The 25,115-nt window shown below is 37.1% G+C and overlaps 1 protein-coding gene across 8 annotated transcripts in view; it reads right to left on the bottom strand.

Annotated features, from left to right (window-relative positions):
• Window positions 1–25,115, bottom strand: part of ZZZ3 (zinc finger ZZ-type containing 3) — a 101,499-nt gene that overhangs the window by 8,812 nt on the left and 67,572 nt on the right. For 7 of the 8 annotated variants that reach the window (XM_025871969.2, XM_025871968.2, XM_025871970.2 and 4 more), the window contains 6 exons: window positions 10,553–10,691; window positions 6,043–6,190; window positions 5,843–5,958; window positions 4,902–4,973; window positions 3,781–3,882; window positions 2,310–2,405 (listed from right to left, as the gene is read on the bottom strand). In XM_025871969.2, coding sequence (XP_025727754.1) covers window positions 2,310–2,405; window positions 3,781–3,882; window positions 4,902–4,973; window positions 5,843–5,958; window positions 6,043–6,190; window positions 10,553–10,691 — 673 coding nt within the window. The remainder of the gene's footprint in view (window positions 1–2,309; window positions 2,406–3,780; window positions 3,883–4,901; window positions 4,974–5,842; window positions 5,959–6,042; window positions 6,191–10,552; window positions 10,692–25,115) is intronic. The other variant, XM_025871973.2, reaches the window with a different exon arrangement.

Here is a 25,115-nt window from a genome sequence, read left to right as displayed (position 1 = left end):
AATGGATCACATGCTATCTAGCTTGTATTTGGATCCCTAGCATTGATCACACTCTTGATATTCAAATGCTGAGCACTCCTCTTACAGTCATCTTATAGAAGATCAGGGAGGATGAAGTAGCCTAAGCCAGATAGAAACAATCAAGTAAAAAGACCTTCCACAACATGATGAATGTCTAAAAATATTACCTAACACTGACTGACTGTTTACTGTATGTCAATGTCATTTAATCCTCACAACATTCCTATGAAATAGTTACTATCACCTCTAATTTAAAGATGGAGGTTAAGTTTCTGGTTCAGGGTGCTGCAGTTAGATAGTGGTAGAACCAAGATTACAAACTAAGCCTGTGTGGGACCAAAGCCCTCACTCTCAAAAACCTGTAGACTGCCTCTCTTCATAGACAGTACAGCCACAGCTACAGGCAGAATCATCAGTTCATGTTTCAAGATTCAAACTCTAACCATGACAAAGAATCACTGTGTCAGCGGGTGGGCTAGACCACTATAGTCGAAATACTAACTTAAAATTCAGTGCACCCAAAGGAGGGAACACATTTAGGTTTCTTTAGTATTCCTTTGTTATCATTACTAGTCTTAGCTGTGAAAATATAAGGTGCCCAACACATCTAAAGTTAACTTGGAAATTAACCATGAAAATTAGAGCTCTTAAATTAAATATTAAGGTTCCAACATTCCAAAGTTATAGGATGAACTCTACATATTTGATATAAGTAATGCTATATTTGGGGGGGGGATTCAAGATATTTAAATCAACTGACAAAGTAAAACAAGGTTCCAAAGCTAGGTAAAAAGCTGAAAAACAAAACTTGTAAAACATGGAGCTGTAGAGACAATATTCCTAATGTAAAACCACTTAAAACAGTAAGGAAGCTTCAATAAGGATGGGTAACAGCATTAGATATGCTCTTAGTTTCTTATGTGAAAGGTGGCAGTGTTGGTGGAGAGGAAATATCAGGATGATTTACTAAAGACAGGAAAGAGGCCAATTGTGTGCTTTAGTTTTTGCAATTAAAGGAAAAAATTGGCTATAATTTGATGCAGTGGTCTATGTAGGAAAACGATAATAGCTTTTTCACTGTAAAAAGCAGCAGAGAATAGTGGAAAAGGCCTGGGATCAGAATCAGAGGTCAGTGGTTCTCAGACTTAATAGCTATATGACTGGACAACTGACTCCATTTACCTTAAGGCCACTTTGCTGGGGTATTTTTGTTTAAGGCTGTATTTTTCAGTAATCTCTACACCTAACAAAGGGCTCGAACTCACAACCCTGCAATCAAGTCACATACTCTATCTACTGAGCCAGCCAGGTCCCCCAAGGTCTAGTTTTCTCATCTACAAAAATGCTGCAGGGGTGCCTGGGTGGCTTAGTCAGTTAAGTGTCCGACTCTTCCTTTCAGCTCAGGTCACGATCTCAGGATCATGGGATCGACCCCAACCCCATCAGGCTCCATGCTGGGCATGGAACCTGCTTGGGATCCTCCCTCTCTCCCTCCCCCTATACCCCAACCTCCCTTCTTCCCTTCTCCCCCCGCCCTTTTTTTTTAAGACTTTATTTATTTATTTGAGAGAGAGAGAGAGAATGAGAGATAGAAAGCACGAGAGGGAAGAGGGTCAGAGGGAGAAGCAGACTCCCTGCTGAGCAGGAAGCCCGATGCGGGACTCGATCCCGGGACTCCAGGATTATGACCCGAGCTGAAGGCAGCTGCTCAACCAACTGAGCCACCCAGGCGCCCTCTCCCCCTTCTTAAAAAGAAAAAAAAAAAAGGATCTAGAGCAGTACCTGACATAAAGCATTCAATAATAAGAATAAAAGCTAGCTATTAATATTATTAGTAGTAAAGTGAAAGTGATAACACTACCTACACTTCTAGAATTATAGTGAGGATTAAATAATGTATTTTAATAAATATTCCTATTTTTGGATTTATGTAGCATATCGAAAAACAGAAACTGATTATGTTTGTTGAAGAGTCAAACACCCTAAAATTTTTAACATCACAAAGGCCTTTCTGATATACATTCAATCTACATCTTTCAAGCACCCATTCATATAAACTAACCTATCCCTAAGAAAATAAAGAACATAAAGATCATTCAATTTCATGGAGTAGCAACAATGGAATCCTATCCTGTGTCCATGCCCAGTATAACAAAATGATTAGAGTAAGTCAGATTTTAAATATAAAACAACTTTGTTTTGATAAATGTATACACTTTTACATAGCAATTCTGACTCTGATATGTTTAATCTAAGGTCTAAAGTTTACTTTTCTATTTTCTTTTTACCTTTTTGGAGTATATATATAAGTTTGGTGTTCTGCCTGGGACTGGAATGCCAGCTTTAGTTAGTTTTATGAAATATTTCTGCACTCGGCTGGCAACCTAAGGAAATATGACAAACCATTTAACATAATTACAAGACATGCAATACCTGAATAATTTTTTTTAAATTAAAATATACCTGTGTATCTTCACCTTACACCAGTTAGAATGGTAAAAATGGACAGGGAAAGAAACAACAAATGTTGGAGAGGTTGTGGAGAAAGGGGAACCCTCTTACACTGTTGGTGGGAATGCAAGTTGGTACAGCCACTATGGAAAACAGTGTGGAGGTGCCTCAAAAATTTAAAAATAGAGCTACCCTATGACCCAGCAATTGCCCTCCTGGGTATTTACCCCAAAGACACAGATGTAGTGAAAAGAAGGGCCATATGCATCCCAATGTTCATAGCAGCAATGTCCACAATAGCCAAACTGTGGAAAGAGCAGAGATGCCCTTCAACAGATGAATGGCTAAAGAAGATGTGGTCCATATATACAATGGAATATTACTCAGTCATCAGAAAGGATGAATACCCAACTTTTACATCAACATGGATGGGACTGAAAGAGATTATGCTAAGTGAAATAAATCAAGCAGAAAAAGTCAATTATCATATGGTTTCACTTATTTGTGGAACATAAGAAATAGCATGGAGGACATTAGGAGATGGAAGGGAAAGACGAAGGGAGGGAAATCGGAGGGGGAGATGAACCATGAGAGACTATGGACTCTGAGAAACAAACTGAGGGTTCTAGAGGGGAGGGGGGTGGGGGGGTAGGTTAGCCTGGTGATGGGTATTAAGGAGGGCATGTACTGCATGAAGCACTGGGTGTTATACAAAAACAATGGATCATGGATCACTACATCAAAAACTAATGATGTATTGTATGGTGACTAACATAACATAATAAAATTAAAAATATATATACACTTGTGTATCTTAATGAATACTAATAATTTAAAATTTATCATAAATACAGGAAATGTGTTTGACTCCAAAGCTAAATACATATTTTCAACTAATGAATGCTCATGCTTATACTATTAAAAACACATCTATTAATCTCAATGGTAACATGAAGAAAACTGCTAGATTTTTTTTTTTTTTTAAGACAACCAGAGAATACTTCCTAAGTATGTCACAAATCTATTAGCACAGTCTAACCAAAAAGTACACAACCTGGTGCACTCACTAAACATTCAACAGACACTAAGTACATTCTTATTTTTCAGTAATGATTAAAAGCAGAATTATCTCAAGTTGTTTCAGAAATCAACAGAAAATATACGTTAAAAACAAAACAAAACAAAAAACCACATATTATAGTACTATGTAGCTAAAAATGATATAGCAGATTTGATGTTAGTGGCATTATCCTTCATTAAAAAACTATCAAAAACATGCCAACAATATGGGGCCATCTCCTCTATGACCTGTTTGGCTGTCCTATTGCCCAGTTCATCTGCTATCTTCTGCCAGCGTCGAGATTCTACTTCTTCAGGAGGGTATTTCAGGAGTAGCTGTTCAAGCTTTTTCTAAGACAAACCGAACACCAAATTTAAGAAAGTTTAATACTGAGTTTCATAAATAAATACATCTACATAAATGAATAAATACATTCACACTTCTTTTTAAATTATCTCCCTCCCCAACTTTGGGGGCTAGGTCACTAGAAATCCTCATAGTAGGAAAAATTTCTAGTAAGGAACTTAAGACTTCACAGGAAAAATGAGATTAGAGAATAAACCTATGGAAAACCTTGTAAGATTTTCTATTCGCTTAAGTAAAAACATAGCACCGCCCCCCCAAATTTTAATTAATAATACTTTACACATCTTAGTAATTTCCATTGACAATCTTTTCTTGCTAGACTATGTATGGGCTTGCTCCTATAGATTTGACAAAAACATCTAAATTCATTCGGATTTAGACAATATTTAAGAGACTTTTCCTTCCTTTGTGTGGTCTTCCATTCAAATACTTGATTTTTAAATTCTTACCTATCCCCTAAATTGTCCCACAGTTCTAAAGATGCAGAATAATTTGGATGCTTGAAATGAATTTCCTAAAGCTTTTCATAAATACTGAACTCATTATAGCTCTGGGGTTAATCCTCATATGAAACAGAGATGTGTCTCAAACCCTACCCATGAATAATCCTAGCCATATGCCAAACCGTAACAATACTCTGGCGTGGCTTTGTCAGGTCCCCTCCATAACAAAAACAAGAACTCATTCTGAGGCACTGCTTTACTTGTCCCCAGGTTTTTCTCTTCCAAAGCTGTATTACAAACACTTTATTCCACCCATTTCACTATCTTTTTCAATCCCCTTCCTATAACCCAGATTTCTTCTTTAAAAACCATTCCCAAACTGGAATTCATATATTCTCGAAATCCAAAATTCCTGAAGTGTGCAAAAAACCATACAAAAATAAGTTTAATATTTTCAGTTCTTAGTTAAGAGGAATCATCTACAACAATATACACTTAGTCATAATACTGACTCTAATCTGAATCTTTTTTCTTTAACATACACAATTTAGAAATATTACCTGTTCTTCAACAGTCCACAGTTGGTTAAATGTTTCAGGTTTGGTATCATCACAAAGGCGTCCTCTTATCATCTGCATATAAAATAGGGCCTCTGTCAAAAATAATAAAGACTACCATTTGACGTAGCAAAATAAAACACATATTGTGGGATTTTTTTTTTTAAGATTTTGTTTATTTATTTGAGAGAGAGAGAAGGCACAAGCAGGGGGAGCAGCAGAGGGAGAGGGAGAAGCAGGCTACCTACTGAGCAGGGAGCCCAATGGGGGGCTCAATCCCAGGACTGTGGGATCATGATCTGAGTTGAAGGCAGATGCTTAACCAACTAAGCCACCCAGGTGCCCCCATATTGTGGAATTTTTTGTTAATTTCAAAATATTTCAGTAAATTATTTATTTAATGCATACTTTTTTTATTATTTACAAAATGTTTTCACACTCCTTTAGTTTTTATACTCCTAGCAATCCTGTAACATGGATGACAGCAACTTCATCTTAAAGAAAAGGAAATGTTACTTTTCCATTCTGAACCCACATGTCTATTAAGGTTCATCTAACTACTAGTGGCCAGGACTCAAATCCTGGTTAAATTACACTGCACAGACCTCTTATTTTTAGAATAAAGAGTACATGTCACACAATGTAAGGGGCATGTTACATGTACTACTCGTTTAATCTTCACACAACTCTACAACACAGGTAATATCACATTTCATATAAAAGGAAACTGCAGTTTGGAGGCTTTAATATAAATGACATCTGACATTCCACAGCTAGTAAGTGGTAGAGCTGGGATTCCAACCCAGATTTCTCTTAACATCAAGTTCATGTCCCCACTATCTTCAGTGAAAGACTGCTTAAATTTTAAGAATACAAACCAGGAAATGTTAAAATATTTTGTCTATAGTTCAAATTTTCCTGCTCCAAAGCTTTATACTGTTTACCTGAGGACGACTGTTTGAGCCTTCGGGACCATCACTCAAAGGCAACATAGAATATGAAAGGGACTCTCCATCCTTCTTAGGATCTAAAGGACTTTTTGGTCTAGCAGGTAAACCTACTAAAGAGAAGACCATGTATAGGATTATTAAAGCAAGACTGCCAGATATTTCTCTATTTAAATTCTTATCATGTAATTTCTTACCTTTATCGAAAACAAGCTTAACTCTCCTAGTATGTCTTTTACGATTTTTAAATTCTCTTTCAAAGTTCCCAAGGCTATTGGTATATTGGTCCCATACAATCTCGGGCAACTGAACAACTCTCTGTGGATATGGAAGCCCTATATCAGCCTGGGAGAAAAAAAAATAAAGTGACAGTCTAAATTTAATCCAAAAAATTATCTACCACAGCCAAATTTTCAGAGGACTCCAAATCCAAATTACCATCAACTAGGCATTTCTGTTCACTGTTTAAATCCAAGAGCCAATAAAGTTAATATAGTCTAAACGTTAAATAGTAAAATGATATCAAGTAGAGGAAGAATGAATTTAATAAGACAAAGCACTATTTTTAGATATAGCTCTAAAGCTGAACTATATAGACATATTGTACTTTATCACTAATACACTTTAAACATAAATAACAAAACTAAGAAAGGTTTTTATCTTTTTTTTTTAAGATTTTATTTATTTATTTATTTGACAGAGAGAGATAGCGAGAGAGGAAACACAAGCAGGCGGAGTGGGAGAGGGAGAAGCAGGCTTCCCGCCGAGCAGGGAGCCCGATGTGGGGCTCAATCCCAGGACCCTGGGATCATGACCCGAGCCAAAGGCAGATGCTTAACGACTGAGCCACCCAGGCGCCCCCAGAAAGGTTTTTATCTTTAAGAACAGCATATGAAATGTGTTTTATTGAAAAAGATGAGATCCGATACACAGAGTTCATTTTATTTATTTTTAAAGATTTTATTTATTTATTTGACAGAGAGAGACACAGCGAGAGAGGGAACACAAGCGGGGGGAGTGGGAGAGGGAAAAGCAGGCTTCCCGCTGAGCAGGGAGTCCGATGTGGGGCTCGATCCCAGGACCCTGGGATCATGACCTGAGCCAAAGGCACACGCTTAACGACTGAGCCACCCAGGCGCCCTCAGAATTCATTTTAAATATACCCCTAAGTTCATGACTTATTCATAAAACAATGAATTATTTTCACCACATATAATTCTTATCATATATACAAAAATTATGACACCTTGAGAATCAAAACTACACATTTAATCTACTTGGAATTCAGTTACTTAACCAACTACCTTTAGAGAAGTCATTAGTTGTCATAATTACTAAAACCAGATCATTATAATCAAAATATCTTTTGATAGGGATTTGGGTTACATACGTGTATGTTTTTTGTCAGAACTCATAGAATGGTACAATTAGAATTTCTGAATTTCACTGTGTGGAAATCTCACGTTAAAAAAGTTTTAAAAAAGAATTTAAAAGGTAGTAATATGCATCCTGAAGTGTTTTGGTGTAAAGTGTTCATGTCTGCCACTTTGAAATTCATTCTTGAAATAAGATGGAATGAAGGATTGAGTCATACATGATAAAGCAAATATAGTAAAATGTTAATTGTAGAACCTAGCAGTGAATATGTGTGTGTTAACTATACAATACTTCCAATTCTTCTGTGTACTTAACATTTTCCATAGTAAAATGTTGAGAAAAACATCAGGTCATAAACTATGAAACTGGCAAGCAAAATCCTGTTTGACACAGTTTTTTGGTTTTTTTTTTTTTTTAAGATTTTATTTATTGGGGCGCCTGGGTGGCTCAGTTGTTAAGCGTCTGCTTTTGGCTCAGGTCACGATCCCAGGGTCTTAGGATCAAGCCCCGCATCGGGCTCCCTGCTCAGCGGGAAGCCTGCTTCTCCCTCTCCCACTCCCCCTGCTTGTGTTCCCTCTCTCACTGTGTCTCTGTCAAATAAATTAAAAAAATCTTAAAAAAAAAAAAAGATGTTATTTATTTATTGCAGAGAGAGAGAGCACAAGCAGGGGAAGCAGCAGGCTGAGGGAGAGGGAGAAGCAGACTCCTCACTGAGCAGGGAGCACGACACCAGGACCCTGGGATCACGACCCGAGCTGAAGGCAGCACTTAACTGACTGAGCCAGGCAGGCGCCCCCAGAATTCTTAATTTTTATTTTGCTTATGAAATATTACATTATCACCATCATCATACTAGTACACGTTAGTCTAAGGCTCAACTTTTGTAGAATTAGAGGGGCCTTTAAAATAATGACAGTAATATCAAAGGAAGCTAATAAGCCATGTTCCTTGCATTCTTGGGGCGCCTGGGTGGCTCAGTTGTGAAGCGTCTGCCTTCGGCTCAGGTCATGGTCCCAGGGTCCTGGGATTGAGTCCCACATTGGGCTCCCTGCTCTGCGGGAAGCCTGCTTCTCCCTCTGCCACTCCCCCTGCTTGTATTCCTGCTCTTGCTATATATCTCTCTCTCTGTGCCAAATAAATAAAATCTTAAAAAAAAAAAAGTTCCTTGCATTCTATATGCCAGTATATACCACAAGTCTCCTTAATTTCAATTAGGAGTTTTTAAATGTCCACTAAAACAAACAGATCACATGTCAACAACTTAACTAATACAGTAAACCTAAAGAAATAAGTCAATTAAGTACAGATGGTACCCAACTTATGATGGTTCAACTTATGATTTTTTGACTTTACGATGGTGCAAAAGTGACGCATATGGTAGAAACCATGCTTCAAATTTTGAATTGTGATGTCTCCCCAGGGTAGTGAGATGTATGTAGTACGATCCTCTCTCGTGCTGCTGGGCAGTAGCCACGAGCCACAGCACCCGGTGAGCCACGGGATCAGAAGGATAGAAAATCTAGACACTGACAACTATTCTGTACCCGTACAACCATCCCCTTTTTGACTTTCAGTGTAGTATTCAATGAATTACATGAAATAGTCAATACTTCATTATAAAATAGGCTCTGTGTGAGATGATTTTGCCCAACTGTAGGTTAATGTTCAGTGTTCTGAGAACCTTTATGGTGAGCTAGGCTAAGCTACGTGATGTTCAGTAGGTTAGGTGTATTAAGTGCATTTCGACTTAAAATATTTTCAACTTAAGACAGGTTTATCGGGACATAACCCATCATAAGCTGAAATATCTGTATAGATAAGTAAACACACACATACACAAAATGGAAAAATCAAACTTCTAAATTAAATCCAGTTGAAAAATTTCTTTCCAAGGAACATTAAGTCTTTCACGATTACTAAGTATCTAGATTTAATGTAATTCCATACATTTTGATTAAAAATGTTAAGATGGCCAATATCACATCTCTGAGATAAAGTGAAAAGAAATTAAGTTCTAAACTAAACCTGGAAATGGAGAACTAGCAAATAACCAACTGCATATAAATCTAGTAAAAAAGCCTAATTGCATCTTTTTTGCCCACCAGAGAACATGAATAAAGATCAAGGTTAATAATTTTTTTACTAATATTAACTCTTCTATCACCACCTGTTTTAGTTGAATCAATTGTAAGTAACCACTATAATAAGTACTGTATCTTTTTGCACTAGAAATGTTTAGTAATGGCAATGCAGAATCAATAAACACCTAAGTTGACTCAGACTACAAAGTGGGTAAATAGGGTCCTAAAAAGTTTAGAAGTCTTAGCAAATCAATATATAAATTCTACATTCATTATGATATGAGAAAGTAATGATTGCCAAGTAAATAATATAGCTTAAAAAATCCAAATAATAAATTAATACAACTAGATGAAACAAAGTCCCCAGGGCTGTTCCCTCAACACCTGGTAAACCACTTTTGTGACTCATTAAAAATTGGTAACTAATAACTATACTAAGTTATTGTTTTGTTTTTTAAGGTGGAGAAGATTCTTTATCATAGTTTCTCAGTTTTAATGTTTTCACATAATGTTGATTAGTATTATGCCTCTCAAATTTATTAAATTTGTGAGTCCCTAATTCAAGATACATACTGCAGTATAAATACACATCTAGATTATCCATACTTACATACAAGAGAGTTATAAAAACATGAATCACTTTCAAATGATTAACTGTTAAATATGAAAGTTCTGTTTTAAGGAAAAGAGAAAATTAAAGGGAATTTTTACACTAAAGTAAAGGACATTACAAGGGCATTAAAATTTATACTTCCTCTTCATGGACTTGGCAACCATAACCTTAAAGACATTTAAAATAGTTTTTGTTTTTATCACCAATGTTTTCTATCACACTACTTGGAGAGTTACAAAAGTACCTCAAAACTAAAGCAGTTAACAAATCCTGAAGTATTTTTTCTTTTCGCTTTATTAATCCTGAAGTTGTGAAAGAAGAAGGAAAACCCTCTTTTCCTTTTTACCTAAGATGAGAAAGGTAACAGGAAAAGATCCTAAAAATGGCTAGGGAATGGAACATCAAGTTCCTAATATAAATATCCAATTAAACCTCTCGGCTATTTTCATTGGAGTATATTCTCTTGGGGGGGGGGCAAGGGATGCTTAGGAAGGAAGTATCCTGCCTTCAGTAGTATGGTTAGTTTAGAGGGGGAAAAAATTAAACATTTAAAAAAGTACATACCCATATTAAAAGAATAAATCAAGTTGTTAATGAATATATTTCAATAAATCTTAAAAAGTGCTCAATATATACCTTCTTTTGGAGTTTCTCCACAAATCCAATGGGATTTTTTAGTGCTTCTTTCTGGTGTTTGCCTAAACTTTCAAGGTCCTGGACTGCTTGAGAACGCTGAGCTTCAAGTACAGCAATCGTCTGTAACAGTCTCTGATAACTACAGAGACAAAGAAAAATACCTCACTAAAATTTTCTAGTAACAACAATAAATAAAAACTGAGTTCAAGCCATGATCTACTATTAAGCCACACAGTCTTTTTAAAGTTACCTGAAAGAGTTTAGTAAAACATATTACTGGGAATAAATGAGGTCTTCCTGAGTTACGAAGTACCTAGTCAGAAAATATCAGTTAGAGAAAGCAAAGCCTTATTTCCCCATCTTAAGTTTTTAACTCTTGAACCTGAGTAAGTACAGAAAATAAGAAGGCATCTTGACTTTCCAACAAAGTCATTAAGAAACTGTTAAATAAAAAATAAAATAAAATCATAAGGTTTTAGCACTAGGAGGGATAAGCAAATTCAGCCCCTCTGTTGTATTCTGTTGGAATAAGGAATCCGAGGTACATTTTCTTACCCAGAGTTAAGCCAACTGTACAATAATTAAGACATGATTTTAGGCGTCATGGTTCTCATTTGCTCTATTATACTTTCACTCTACAGGAAGTTTACTTTCCAAGCAATTCTTAAGTATTGAACATTTTTAAAGAAGAAAGGCCTTAAAGATACTTACTCCCTACCTAAAAGGTCTGTTTAGCACAACATATAATTTTACCCACACAAACCTACTATCTGCCATTATCCTGAAATCTCACTATGGTACTAGTTAATTCTCTTCATCTCTCTCTCTTTGATTCAGATTGTCCTGCCTCTCTAATGTCTATTTTCAAATATCAATGCACATATGGGAATATGTTAACCCAAAAGTCCTGAATGTTCAAATACACTTTGCAAAAAGAAGTGAAAAAAAAAGTCATTCCAAGTTCGCTTCAAAATAAGTGGTTAAGTCCTTAAATGTGTAGGTAAAACACAATTTTTCTTTATGGCTTCAAATAAATTTCACTGCATTTCCCAAATAGACTGTAAACTCCATAATGGCAAACACATCTGAGAAGTTCACTGTTTGTTTATCCAGTGTGCAGCACACTTCCCAGGACAGAGATGATCAATATTTTTGAATGAACAAATGAACAGACATGTCTTGTGCAATCAAAAAGTATACTGAATCTTTTAAGTTCAGAAGTCAGCAAACTAGCAGAAATTTCAAAGGTAAAACAATGCAATTTTGAGGTTCACAGCCACAGCATAATTGCAACATGGCCTTCTCTATCAGGACACTTCTCCAGCCCCTGCCTATAACATACCTATTCTTGCTCTTGAAATGTTAATAATTAAGGTAAAAACTAGTAACACTGAAGGGTAAGACTCCTCTCAAGCTAAAGATACTTTTATTTAAAAGCCAGAACATAATTGGAAAGCAGGAACCTTACCAAAACACTCCTGGATAAGTTACAGAGGTTAAGTCTAAACCCACTTCCACGAAGCCCCCATTTGCTGTGAGGTATATGGAGTGCACAAACCCTGCCTGTGCTAGCTATTTCCATGAGGCAGGCTCACCAAGGCACAATCTTAAGATGATGGTATAGTCAGCTAAGTATGAGAACCTAGCCTCTCTACAATACTCTTAACTGGCATACTTCACCTCCAGAACTCCTTCCCCGCTGAATAACCAAAGACTTGTCATGGTGTCGTTATGACTGATCTCTGTTTAAAGCAAGACTTACATACTTCTGTATCATTAATATAAAAATGAGTATGAGTCTATTAAACTTTCAGCAAACTGCTGAAAGCACAATAACAATTAATAAGGAAAAAGTAAGAACACAGTTATGGAAAAAATAAGCACAGGCTTGAAAAAAAGCACTGTAGTCAGTTGTTGATGCTGGGAAGAAAGGCCTCTCTTTGAAACCAATAAACTGTAACAAATTTTACTGTATTTAAATTATTTTTTCAAAAGAGATGACAAAACAGAACTCTTCAAACTCTATTTGCTTCTCTTTAATCAAGATAAAATAATTAACAAATTGAAGTCCCACGATAAACACTGGTAAAAGACTTAAAGTCCGGAATAAGTGAAAAGACTGTAAGAAAGTGGTAAACTCAAGTCTTCTAGACCAGCTAACTTGAATCATTTGAGTAGAGTCCTCAGAGATTTTTTTTTTTTTTAAAGATTTTATTTATTTATTTGACAACAAGAGACACTGTGGGAGAGGAAGAAGCAGGCTTCCCACCGAGCAGGGAGCCCGATGCGGGGCTCAATCCCAGGACCCTGGGATCATGACCTGAGCCGAAGGCAGACGCTTAACAACTGAGCCACCCAGGCACCCCTAGAGTCCTCAGAGATTTTTTACCAGTAAGATTACCATTTATATTCCTATGCAGAAATGGAATCATAAAAAACTAGGGTGACATCTAAAAAACCAGTATGATACAGTCAAATCTATTTTCAATCCCTCCCACCTACCCATCCACTTCACCTCCAAATGCAAACTACTAGAAACTGATCCAGACATCAATCAAGGCAAGACTCATTTGTTCATTAATTTGATAATTATTTACTAAGAGAATTAAGGCACTATCCTAAAAGCTTTAGTAATTATCAAAGCAAATCAGGCATGGACTTAGGTATAACAGAGAAGGAGAAAACTGTATGAAGCGAATGGATAGGACTGACCATGTTGTTGGGGAAAGAGGATGGGTATGTGAGGTCCATCATCCTAGCTGGTCTACTTTTTTTGTATGTTTGAAATTCTCCACAATGAATTATAAAGAGAAAACTTCAACTTCAATCCAAATTAATGGAGGAATTAACCACTGTACTCTTCCTAGGCTGGTCAGATCACACCTACTACTGTATTCAGCTTTGCTTTAAGAGAGACAACCAGGTTCATGAAGAGACAAGGTGGATGAGAAAGTATGTAATAAGAAATAACAAGTGTCTTAACATTTACTGAATGTATAAGCCAGATGTTGTATTTTAAGTATAATAACACAGTCCTCACTATACACTTACAAGATAGGTACCATTATCACTATTTCACAAATAAGGAAACCAAGGCACAGACTAAGTAATTTGTCAAGATCATACCAGCCATTTATTGTGAAGATGTGATGTGAGGAATGGTTAAGATTCTGAGAATATTTACCCAAGAAATTAAAACCTCCAACAGAATATTGTTTCAATCTTTAACACACAGCTATGTAGAAAAGGAAACAGACTTTTACAAGTTATAGAGTCAAACCAGAATCAAATTGTGATAAAGGCACAATATGAAGAAAAACACTGTCTCTGTCAAAAACCAATAAAAGATGGCAGTATAGCACCCAATCACCACAGATGTTCATACAGATATTTAAAGGAAATTCAAGCACTAAAAATACTGCAACTCTTTAATTCCAGCAAAACAGGCTACTTTCACACATTTGCTACTACTCACTCAACCAAGTAATCTGTAGAATGATTTTTTAAATGTATATACTTTTGTGTGAATGAAAATATAGTTATAGCATTCCCACAAGGACAACTCTGTATTAAACCTATCAAAAATTATTTATCTGTTTCTAAACTAAATCCACTGCTACAAATAGTAGGCTTACCTGTGGCAAAGAATTGTTAATTTTATTGTCTCACGTCTTCAACGTAAAGTAAGTTTAGCTTTTATACTATGGAATTTTATTTTATTAAAATATTAATACTTTCCAATTCTAAATCTAAGTTATTTTGACTACCCTTCATTATCCAAGTCCTCTTGAATGCTTTATTCACATCTGTGAATATAAAACATTTACATAGGGGCATTTGGGTGGCCCAGTCAGTTAAGCGCTGACCCTTGATTTTGGCACAGGGCATGATCTCAGGGTCATGAGATCAAGCCCCATGCTTTGCAGAGTCTGCTTAAAACTCTCCCTCTGCCCCTCTTGCTCTCTTTCTCTAAAATAAATAAATGAATCTTAAAAAAAAAAAACACAATTATTCTAGGGGCACCTGGGTGGCTCAGTCAGTTGAGCATCAGACTCCCATTTTCAGCTCAGATCTTGATCTTGGGGGTTGTGTGGGTTCAGGCCCCACACATTAGGCTCTATGCTGGGCATACTTAAAAAATTAAAATTAAAAAAAAAAAAAACACAAAAAAACCTATTCTAGGGACGCCTGTGTGGCTCAGTCAGTTAGGTGGCTGCCTTCAGCTCAGGTCATGATCTCAGGGTCCTGGGATCGAGTCCCACATTGGGCTCCCTGCCCGGCGTGAAGTCTGCTTCTCCCTCTGCCTGCTTGTGCTCTCTCTCTCTCCATCTGAGAAAAAAATAAAATCTTTAAAAAAAAACAAAACAAACTATTCTAGATCAGAGGTCTACAACCTTTAGCCTGTTTCTATAAATAAAGTGTGTGTGTGTGTGTGTGTGTGTGTTTATTTTGGGAGAGAGAAAGAAATGGGAAAGAGGGAGAGGGAGAGAATCTGAAGCGGGCTCCACACCCAGTGCAGAGCCCAACATGGGGCTCGATCTCACAACCCTGAGCCAAAATCAAGAGTCAGATGCTTCACCAACTGAGCCACCCAGGCCCCCTCTATAAATAAAGTTTTATTAGAACACAGCCACACTCATCTGTTTAGATAACGTCTATGGCTGCTTTCTAAATACAATCACAGAGTGGAGTAGTTGCAAAGCGCAGCTGATTCCCAAAGCCAAAATTATTTACTATCTGACTATTTAAGAAAAAGTCTGCTAGGCCCTGCTATAGATTAAAGATACAGAGACATGACAACCAAGTATAATGTATAGTCACGAATTAGGTCCCAGAAAGGGGGAAATAAACTTTTCGGGGATATTTCTGGGTATAGACAGAAAAATGTAAATACAGATTGTGGATTATATATTTTATTCTATCAATGCCAGACTACTGAGGTACAATAAGATATTTAACGTTATGCAAGAGAGTATTTTTTTTTCAGATTTTATTTATTTGAGAGAGAAAGAGTACAGAGCGAGAGAGAGAGAGAGCATGAGCGGGGGGTGGGGGGAGAGGGAGAAGCAGGCTCCCCTCTGAGCAGGGAGCCCAATATGGGGCTTGATCCCAGGACACTGGGATCATAATCTGAGCAAAGGCAGACACTTAACTGACTGAGCCACCCAGGCGTCCCAAAGAATATTCTTCTTTTTAGGAGATACATACTAAAGTAAGGGGTGATGAGTCTACAATATACTTTTAAATATCTCAGCTTAAAAAAGTAAAAAAAGGGGGGAGCGCCTGGGTGGCTCAGTCATTAAGCGTCTGCTTCGGCTTAGGTCATGATCTCAGGGTCCTGGGATTGAGCCCCGCATCGGGCTCCCTGCTCAGCAGGAAGCCTGCTTCTCCCTCTCCCACTTCCCACTGCTTGTGTTCAATCTCTCGCTCTATCAAATAAATAAATAAAATCTTAAAAAACTAAAAAGTATATGGGATGGGAAGGAAGATGAGGGGAAAGGGAGAGAGGGAGAGAATATTACAAAATGTTAACAACTGATGAATTTAGCTGAAGGCGATACAGATGCTTACCATACTATTCTTCCAGCTTTTTAAACTTTTATAATTTCCTAAATAAAAACTGAGTAATGAAGAAGCAATTCATTACATTTTGCTACTGAAAAAAAACAGCTCGATTATCCTATGAACACTGAACTTAATAACACTGAAAAAAAACGAGAGAAAGGCAACATAAAAATAAATGTATTCGGGGACGCCTGGTAGCTCAGTGGGTTAAGCGTCCCACTCTTGATTTTTGGCTCAGGTCATGATCTCAGAGTCATGAGATGAAGCCCCATATCAGGTTCCACGCTCAGCACAGAGTCTGCTTGAGATTCTCTCTCTCCCTTTCCCTCTGCCTTCCCCCCCAACCCCACACTGACTCTCAAATAAATAAATATTTCAAAATGTTTAAAAATGTATTCATTTAACTATACTGTACAAAGAAAAGGGAAAGGAGTATAGAAAAAACTTAAAAGCTAACCAATATGTTTTCACATGTGTGCATATGTGTACAAATGCACACATGTATGCACTGGTGAACAGGAGGAAGTAAGAAAAAAGAGCAAGACATATGCTGGATATCATTTTCAACAGGATAAAACTATATAAAGTGAATCAGTTCTCAGGAATAACAATCAGGCAATTTTAAACAGCAATAAATTTCATCCTACCAATTTACCAGTGTAAAACAGTTTTGGGGGAAATGCTTCAATTTACTCTACACCATCATTTCAAATCATGTATGGTACTTCTACTTTCAGCAAAATACTGAGCTCAGTATATACATGACTGAATAGAAATTATTTTGATATGAGAACATACATATTTTAAAATTATCAATTTAGTAAAACAAAAGATGTATGATACTTTTTCTTCATGAAAGGTTTCAAACACTGAAACTGTAGAACAGCAAAAATTCAATAATTCATAAATGATTTCTCATTTACTATGAAAATCCAAAAGTCATTAAGAAGATCAAAAAGCCTTTTATGATGCTCTGTGTTAAGACAGAAATGAATACCTTAACTTCTGATAATATGCCTTTCCAGGTATAATGATCAATTCTGTATTGAAAAATAACTGAAAATGCTGAATTAAAGACAAGTTAAGAAAAAACCATGTACCTGTTTATTTTAAAATCATGGAAAAACTGGTAAGATACTACGAATTCTTTTATTAACAGGCCAAAATCTAAGTGAAGGCATAAACTGGACCATGTAAGTCTGGGCTCAATTTTCTGTACTTCACTTGCCTAGGAAACAGAAGACAAAGCCACTGATGTAGATAGTCTAATAGGAGATGCTCTTCCTTCAGGACCTCTCACTCCCATCCCATAGAAGAGTTGCTTTGGGACTGAGAAAAGGAGCAGGTAAAAATTTCAACCACAAAAAGCTGTCACCACAAGACAGTCCAAATAGTATTACCTAGGTGGCCTTAAACAACCAAAGCCACAACTACAGTTTATAAAGCAGTGTTTCTGGACTGATGCGCACACACCCATCCCCCACCAAGATACCCACAGAGGCAAATGCAATTTTCTCTGGAAGAATACATATTCATCCTAGGCCTCAAAGATAACCCATAAAGAATTTTCTAAAGAAAGTAAAGAGCACTGGGGCGCCTGCGTGGCTCAGTCGGTTAAGCGGCTGCCTTCGGCTCAGGTCATGATCCTGGGGTCCTCGGATCAAGCCCCACATCAGGCTCCCTGCTCAGCAGAGAGCCCGCTTCTCCCTCTCCCTCTGCCTGCCACTCTGCCTACTTGTGCTCTCTCTCTCTCTGTCAAATAAATAAATAAAATCTTTAAAAAAAAAAAAGTAAAGAGAGCTTATTTAAAAATTACCAAGCGTACAAAAAAGCAAGACAGAGTAATAAAAGACAAGCTTGAAAACAGCTACAGGGAATAGGAAACTACAAAAACAAAGATGCTTTGAAAAGGAAGCAAATTCAAAAACATTTTTTAAGGATTTTATTTATTTGACAGAGAGAGATAGCAAGAGAGGGAACACAAGCAGAGAGAGCGTGAGAGGGAGAAGCAGGCTTCCCACTGAGCAGGGAGCCCGATGCGGGGCTCAATCCCAGGACCCTGGGATCATGACCCGAGCCGAAGGCAGACACTTAATGACTGAGCCACCCAGGCACCCTGCAAATTCAAATTTTTAATATATGATAATTAAAACTAAAAGCTCAATGGGGACAGATTTCCTCTGCCTTCGGCTCGGGTCATGATCCTGGAGTCCCTGGATCGAGTCCTGCATTGGGTTCCCTGCTCGGCGGGGAGTCTGCTTCTCTCTCTGACCCTACCCCCTCTCAGGCGCTCTCTCTCTCTCATTCTCACTCTCTCAAATAAATACTAAAAAAATAAAAAAAAAAATACAGATGAGGCAAATTCAGAAGGAACCCTTCATTGAAGACAAGCTGGAAAAAATACTTAAAAGCTCTTAAAAGTCGCAAAGAGCTAACAGACTCATGAGATTGTACCAAATTAAGATCCATGATAAGATGAAAACCAGAAAGTTAAAACATGTTTGGGGGCACTTTTGCCCTGGAGCAATTTATTTACTGGATTGAAGAGGAAGCTGAGCAGTGTTTCTGATAGCTTAAAATGATAGAAGATTAAAATTGGGAGTGTAGGGCCTACCAAAGGTAGAAGCTCTGGAAAACAAGCCTAAGCTTTGGTCTTGGATCCTGGAGGACTACACCCTAGGAGTAAGGGTGAAAAGGAAGTAAAGGGCCCTCTCAGAATGGACTAGTATATCTCAGTTCATAATTAACAAGTAAGACTGAAAATGCAGACACACCAAGACCCAGACATCCCATATGTAGTATATAACCTCAAGAAACTCTTGAATATACATAATGGCATGTATTTATTGCAAACTTATTCATGATAATCCAAAACCAGAAGCAACCCAAATGTCCACCTAAAAAAAAAAAAACAACAGAGATAAACTGTGGTATAGATATACAGTGGAATACTATACAGCAATGAAAATGAACAAAATACATCTATGTGTACCAACACAGATGACTACCACAAACATAATAAATCACAAAAGAGTATATGCAGTGTGGTTCAAAAACTAAACTTTATTATTTAGGGATACACAATTAAGTAGTAAAACCTTTTAAAACAGCAAAGAAGGATTTTCACAAAAGTGGGATAGTGGTTATCTCCCAGAAAAGTAAGGGAATGTAACTAAGGAACTATTCACAGAGGAGGACTTCTGGAGTACTATCCATATTGTGTTTTTTTTTTTTTTTTTATAGTTCCTTTTTGTTTTTTTTTAAAGATTTTATTTATTTATTCATGAAAGACAGAGAGAGAGAGAGAGAGAGAGAGGCAGAGGGAGAAGCAGGCTCCCAAGGAGCAGGGAGCCCGATGCGGGACTCGATCCCAGGACCCTGGGATCATGACCTGAGCCGAAGGCAGACGCTTAACCATCTGAGCCACCCAGGCACCCCATATTGTGTATCTTAACCTGAATTGTGGTTGAACAATTATAGGCTGTTTGATTTCATAGTTATTCCGTATCTGCCTGTCAATATTTCATTAGTATTATATGCATGAGATACTGCACTTTTTTAAAGGGAAAGTTTTCTAGGAAGAAAATGTTAGACAGAACACTTCTACTTCTAGAACTTTAAGATTCACAGAGAAGTCCTGGTTCAAGTCCCAGCTCTATCAGCAACTAACTATGGGATGTTATTCAAGTCATTAAACCTTGGGCCTTGGCTTCCTCAGCTACAAAATGAGAAGAATGGACCAGATAAGTAATTCCAAAAGCTTTCTGCAAAGTAAAACATTCTATAATTATAAGCCATTTGTTCAATTCTGGTCATTCACTGTATAATGCTAAGTGAAATAAGTCAGTCAGAGAAAGACAAATACCATATGCTTCCATTCATAGTGGAATTTAAGAAATAAGCAAAGGAGTAAAAAAGAGAGAGAGAGAGAGACAATCCAAGAAAGAGACTCATAACTCTAATAGAGAATAAACTGATGGTTACCAGAGGGGAGGTGAGTGGTGGGTGGATGCATGAAACAGGTGATGGGGATTAAGGAGTACACTTGTTGTAATGAGCACTGAGCAATATATAGAATTGTTGAATCACTATATTGTATACCTGAAATTAATATAACACTGAATGTTAACCACACTGGAATTAAAATAAAATAAAAATACAAAAAAATTCTGGTCATCATTATTTCACATTTTTTCTGAATTAAAAATGGGCTCACTTAATACTGTATACATAAATACAGCATTAAGTCAATCTTTTCTTCATACAGAATCCTATTTGAGACCTGGGTTTATCAGCTCTGCCCACAGCAAGAAGTATGCCAAGTAACTGATCTAAGGGATAAGTTTCCCCTACTTCACAATGTCTACTCATGATACATTAATGGCTTTACTCTCACAGAGGTTACTTTCAAAATGATATTATGTGAAATATAATGGCTATGGTTTATGAAGAAATTGGCTGTTCTGGCTGTAGGTCACTGAATAGTGTATTTCCTCAAGGCAAGCATTTTAAGGTGCACCTATGCCACTAGTTTATAAGTATGTCTTATCTCATTTATTATAGTGTGCGATCCCTGAAACAAAGTCCATTTTTCTATTTCTTGTACTGTTCCATAGCACATTAAGATTCAAAAGAGACATAGAAAGTGCTCATAAAGATGAAAGCAAAAGATGAAAACAAAAACCACAAAAGAAAATATAAATAACTGAATAGTTATTTGGGTGACTTTTCAGTGGTTAAATGACTGTATACAGAACACTATTATAATGGTATGTATGCTCTTATAAGTTTTTTAGGTATGCTAAAGATACATATTGCCTTGGTCCTTTTCCACATGTAAGACTTAGAGGGACAGATAAAAGGCATACTTACCAAGTTTACGGATGACATGAAGCTGAGAAGGATAGCAAATACTGTAGATGAAAAAAATCAGGATTAAAAAATAACAAGCAAGCTAGAATACTAGACAAGATGAAATTTAACCATATAAACAAAAATATGGTATTGAACTACAAAACAGGCAAACAAATACAGGATGGCATGAACAAGCCTTGCCTTAACAAGCACAGAAAATTGTGAGCCTCCCCACTGATCCTAAGTTCAATTATGATGTTAAAGTGTGAAGCAGCTGCTCAAAAACATGTAATATTAGCTTAAACTTGTATGAATGCAAACACTTACCAAGTATGCTCACTATATATATAGCACTAAGTCAGCCATTCTGAAGGATGCAAGTATAATCAACATGCAATCCTACATCTTGATCATTACAATTAAGGTAAGACAGTGTGCATGTGTATATTGGTAATTGCTTATTTAAATACTAAAAAACAAGGAAGCTTATAAAATTCCTAGTCAATTCCCAAAATCGACAAAAATTATAATGATTAATATACTGCAAGAGAAGATCATACATAAAATGTGACCAACCATGTTGTAAACAAAGTGATCATTCCTGGGAGCCACAAGCACTATTTCACAGAAGAAGTAAAAACCAAGTAAACACTGAAAATTTGTGTATTTCAATAGAAAAGAAGATTAAGATATTCCAGGTAGAATAAATAGTGCAAGGAAAAGCACAAAGGCAGGTTAAGTGTGACACACATTGAAATAATAGTGATAGTCTAGAGAAAATACATGAGGGGAAGTTGAGAACACAAAATAAAAATCTTTAAATGTAAGAACTATAGGCATGCCTGGGTGGCTCAGTCGTTAAGCGTCTGCCTTCGGCTCAGGTCACGATCCCAGGGTCCTGGCATCAAGCCCCACATCGAGCTCCCTGCTCATCAGGAAGCCTGCTTCTCCCTCTCCCACTCCCCCTGCTTGTGTTCCCTCTCTCACTGTCTCTGTCAAATAAATAAATAAAATCTTTAAAAATAAATAAAATGAAAGAACTATAGATTCAACAGGACAAGAAATATGAGTTCTAGTCCCATTCTGAGAAGATCAAATAGATTAGCCTATCAGGCTTTCAGTCTCCTCTTCTACAGAATAAGAGTCTCTAAAATCACTTTCTATTTCCAGAATTCCCAGAGATACAGCTTGAGCACCTATATTTAAAAACAGAAACAAAACTCCACAGATAATTCTGAAACATATCCTCATAAAGAAATACCACTCTAATGCAATAGGGAGCAGGTGCAACTTTTGAACCATGATGATAAAAGAAAATCTTTGCATTTGGAAGGCTAATATGGCTGCAATGTGTTAAGATAAACTTGAGAAAATGGGAAAAGAAACCACAGAGAAAGCAGTGTAGCCAATGTATAAGATTACATCCTGAACACCATATTTAACACTGAAGTATACTCAGAAGTTGCTAACCAGCTAGGGTTCTGAAAAGCAGAAAAGTTAAAGAAATGTAGATGATCCAAGAGAACATATGAAAGTCTGCTATATAGAAAAAGGAAGAGACCTATTTCAAGTCACCTCAAAGTCAAACTCCCATCACTGAGCAGAAGTTCTAGGGAAGAATCTGAGGCTCAACAGAAGCAAAGATTTCATAAAGTAGTGAGTTCTCGGGGCGCCTGGGTGGCTCAGTCGTTAAGCGTCCGCCTTCGGCTCAGGTCATGATCCCAGGATCCTGGGATTGAGCCCCGCACTGGGCTCCCTGCTCAGTGGGAAGCCTGCTTCTCCCTCTCCCACTCCCCCTGCCTGTGTTCCCTCTCTTGCTGTGTCTCTGTCAAATAAATAAAATCTTTAAAAAAAAAAATGACAAAGTAGTGAGTTCTCTGTCACTATTAAGTTCAAACAGATACTGAATGATCACCATCAAAGGATACTGCAGAGGTATTATATTAGGTGGACATCTGGACAAAACTTACATCAAGGTCATTCCAAAACAGTTTCTAAGGATACTAGAAAAGAGCATTTAAAAATTAAATTTCTTCAGTCTGAAAAGGTTATATAATTCTAATTATATGACATTTTATAAAAGATAAAACTATAAGGGCAGTAAAAAGATCAGAAGCTTGGGGGAAGGCAGGAGGGCTGAACATGACACAAAGGTGATTTTTTTATATTAATGAAATTATTCTATATGATACTGTAATCTTGGATGCATACATTATGCATTTGTCAAAACCCATAAAACTTTAAAGGTGAACCTTAAGGTATGCAAATTTTTAAAAAATCATTTAGAAGGTCAGGGGATTCTAGAAGGAATATAAACTGATGCAAGATCTAACCGTATTATAAATCTCACTGAGAGGGTAAGAAGGAAAAGGTCCTGACCTAGGTAACTTTGGAGATGAGCGGCATCTCTAAGACTAAAGGCAAAAGGAACTGCACATAAGCACATATTCTAACTGATGTAGTTATTTCCCACATAAGAGTTAACAATTATAATACTGCTATATATTTATATTGGAATTAAACAAATAAATGGGTGATAGATGGCCAAGTCTGCCAGTGCTGGATTGGGAATTTACAGATAAGCAAGGGGAGAAGCTAGAATGATCCAGTGGTAATATAAGGGATTAGACGTAGAGTCAAAATATGAACTCATGTTTAGCTTAGTAGAGATGCAGATGATTATACATAGAAATATTTATGGAGAGGAGCCTGGGTGGCTCAGTCGGTTAGGCGTCTGCCTTCGGCTCAGGTCATGATCCCAGGGTCCTGGGATCGAGCCCCTCATCTGGCTCCCTGCTCTGCGGGAAGCATGCTTCTTCTTCTCCCTCTACTTGTGCTCTCTCACTTTCACTCTCTATCAAATAAATGAATTTTAAAAATACATTTATGCTTACGTGTATATACACAGGTTAGTATACACACACAGACACAGAGACATACCATAAATACACTACCTTGATGGGACATAGGGAGCTAACAGAGAAGTTCCCAATGGCCAAAACAAAGTGGTACTAAATTAAATTATAACCCAAGGTATAAAAATAAATATTTAAGTCCACACTGATATAAAGAATTGAATGATGAAAGAAAAATCTCCCAAGCAGAATTCCAAATAATTTATGCAGACACTCTGCCCTCAAGGAAGAGAGAACCTAACTCCCCACTCCTTAAGTATGTGCTGTGCAGAGTAACTTCCTTCCAAAAAATACGGTATGGAAAGGGTGAGGAAAAAAGAATACAGTGGAGAAACCTGACAAATACTACCTCAGCCAAGTGATCAAATCAACATCAACAGCACTAAATCATAGTAATAGTATATACCCTTGGTATGATGTGATAAAAATGGCACTTCACCTCTGTGTTCCTCCTCCCCAAATCTTCAACCCCAGCCTAATCATGAAGAAAACATCAGACAAATTCCAATAAAGAATATAATACCTGACCAGTACCCCTCAAAACTGCTTAGGTCATCAACAAGGAAAGTCTGAGAAACTGCCACAGTCAAGAGAAGCCTAAGGAGACATGAAAATTAAATCTAGGGCGCCTGGGTGGCTCAGTTGGTTGGGCGACTGCCTTCGGCTCAGGTCATGATCCTGGAGTCCCGGGATCGAGTCCCGCATCGGGCTCCCTGCTCAGCAGGGAGTCTGCTTCTCCTTCTGACCCTCTTCCCTCTCGTGCTCTCTATCTCTCATTCTCTCTCTCTCAAATAAATAAATAAAATCTTAAAAAAAAAAATTAAATCCAATTGGTATCCTAGATGGGATTTCAGAACAGAAAAAAGATACTGCGTAAAAATATAGATTTTAGATAATAATGTTTTAATATTGATTCATTAATTATCATACAATATATTAAAAATAGGGGAAATGGGGTGGGGTGTATAAGGGAATTCTGTAATATAGTCTTGATTTTTCTGTAAATCTAAAATTGTTCTTTAAAATCTATTATTTTTTTTAAGAGAGAGCAAGAGCTCCCACCTGTGCATGAGCAGGTGGGGTTGGAGAGGGGAGAGGGGCAGAGGGAGAGAATCTTAAGCAGGCTCCACAGGCTACATCTCATGACCCTGAGATCATGACCTGAACCGAAATCAAGACTCAGACGCTTAGCTGACTGAGCTACCCAGGTGCCCCTTAAAAAAAAAAAA

Source organism: Callorhinus ursinus, unplaced genomic scaffold (genome assembly GCF_003265705.2).
Source record: "Callorhinus ursinus isolate GAN/ISIS: 27379988/994484 unplaced genomic scaffold, GSC_fseal_2.0 scaffold9, whole genome shotgun sequence".
Lineage (NCBI taxonomy): Eukaryota > Metazoa > Chordata > Mammalia > Carnivora > Otariidae > Callorhinus > Callorhinus ursinus.
The sequence above is the reverse complement of the archived record's forward strand: the minus strand, read 5'-3'. Positions and strand labels throughout refer to the sequence as shown.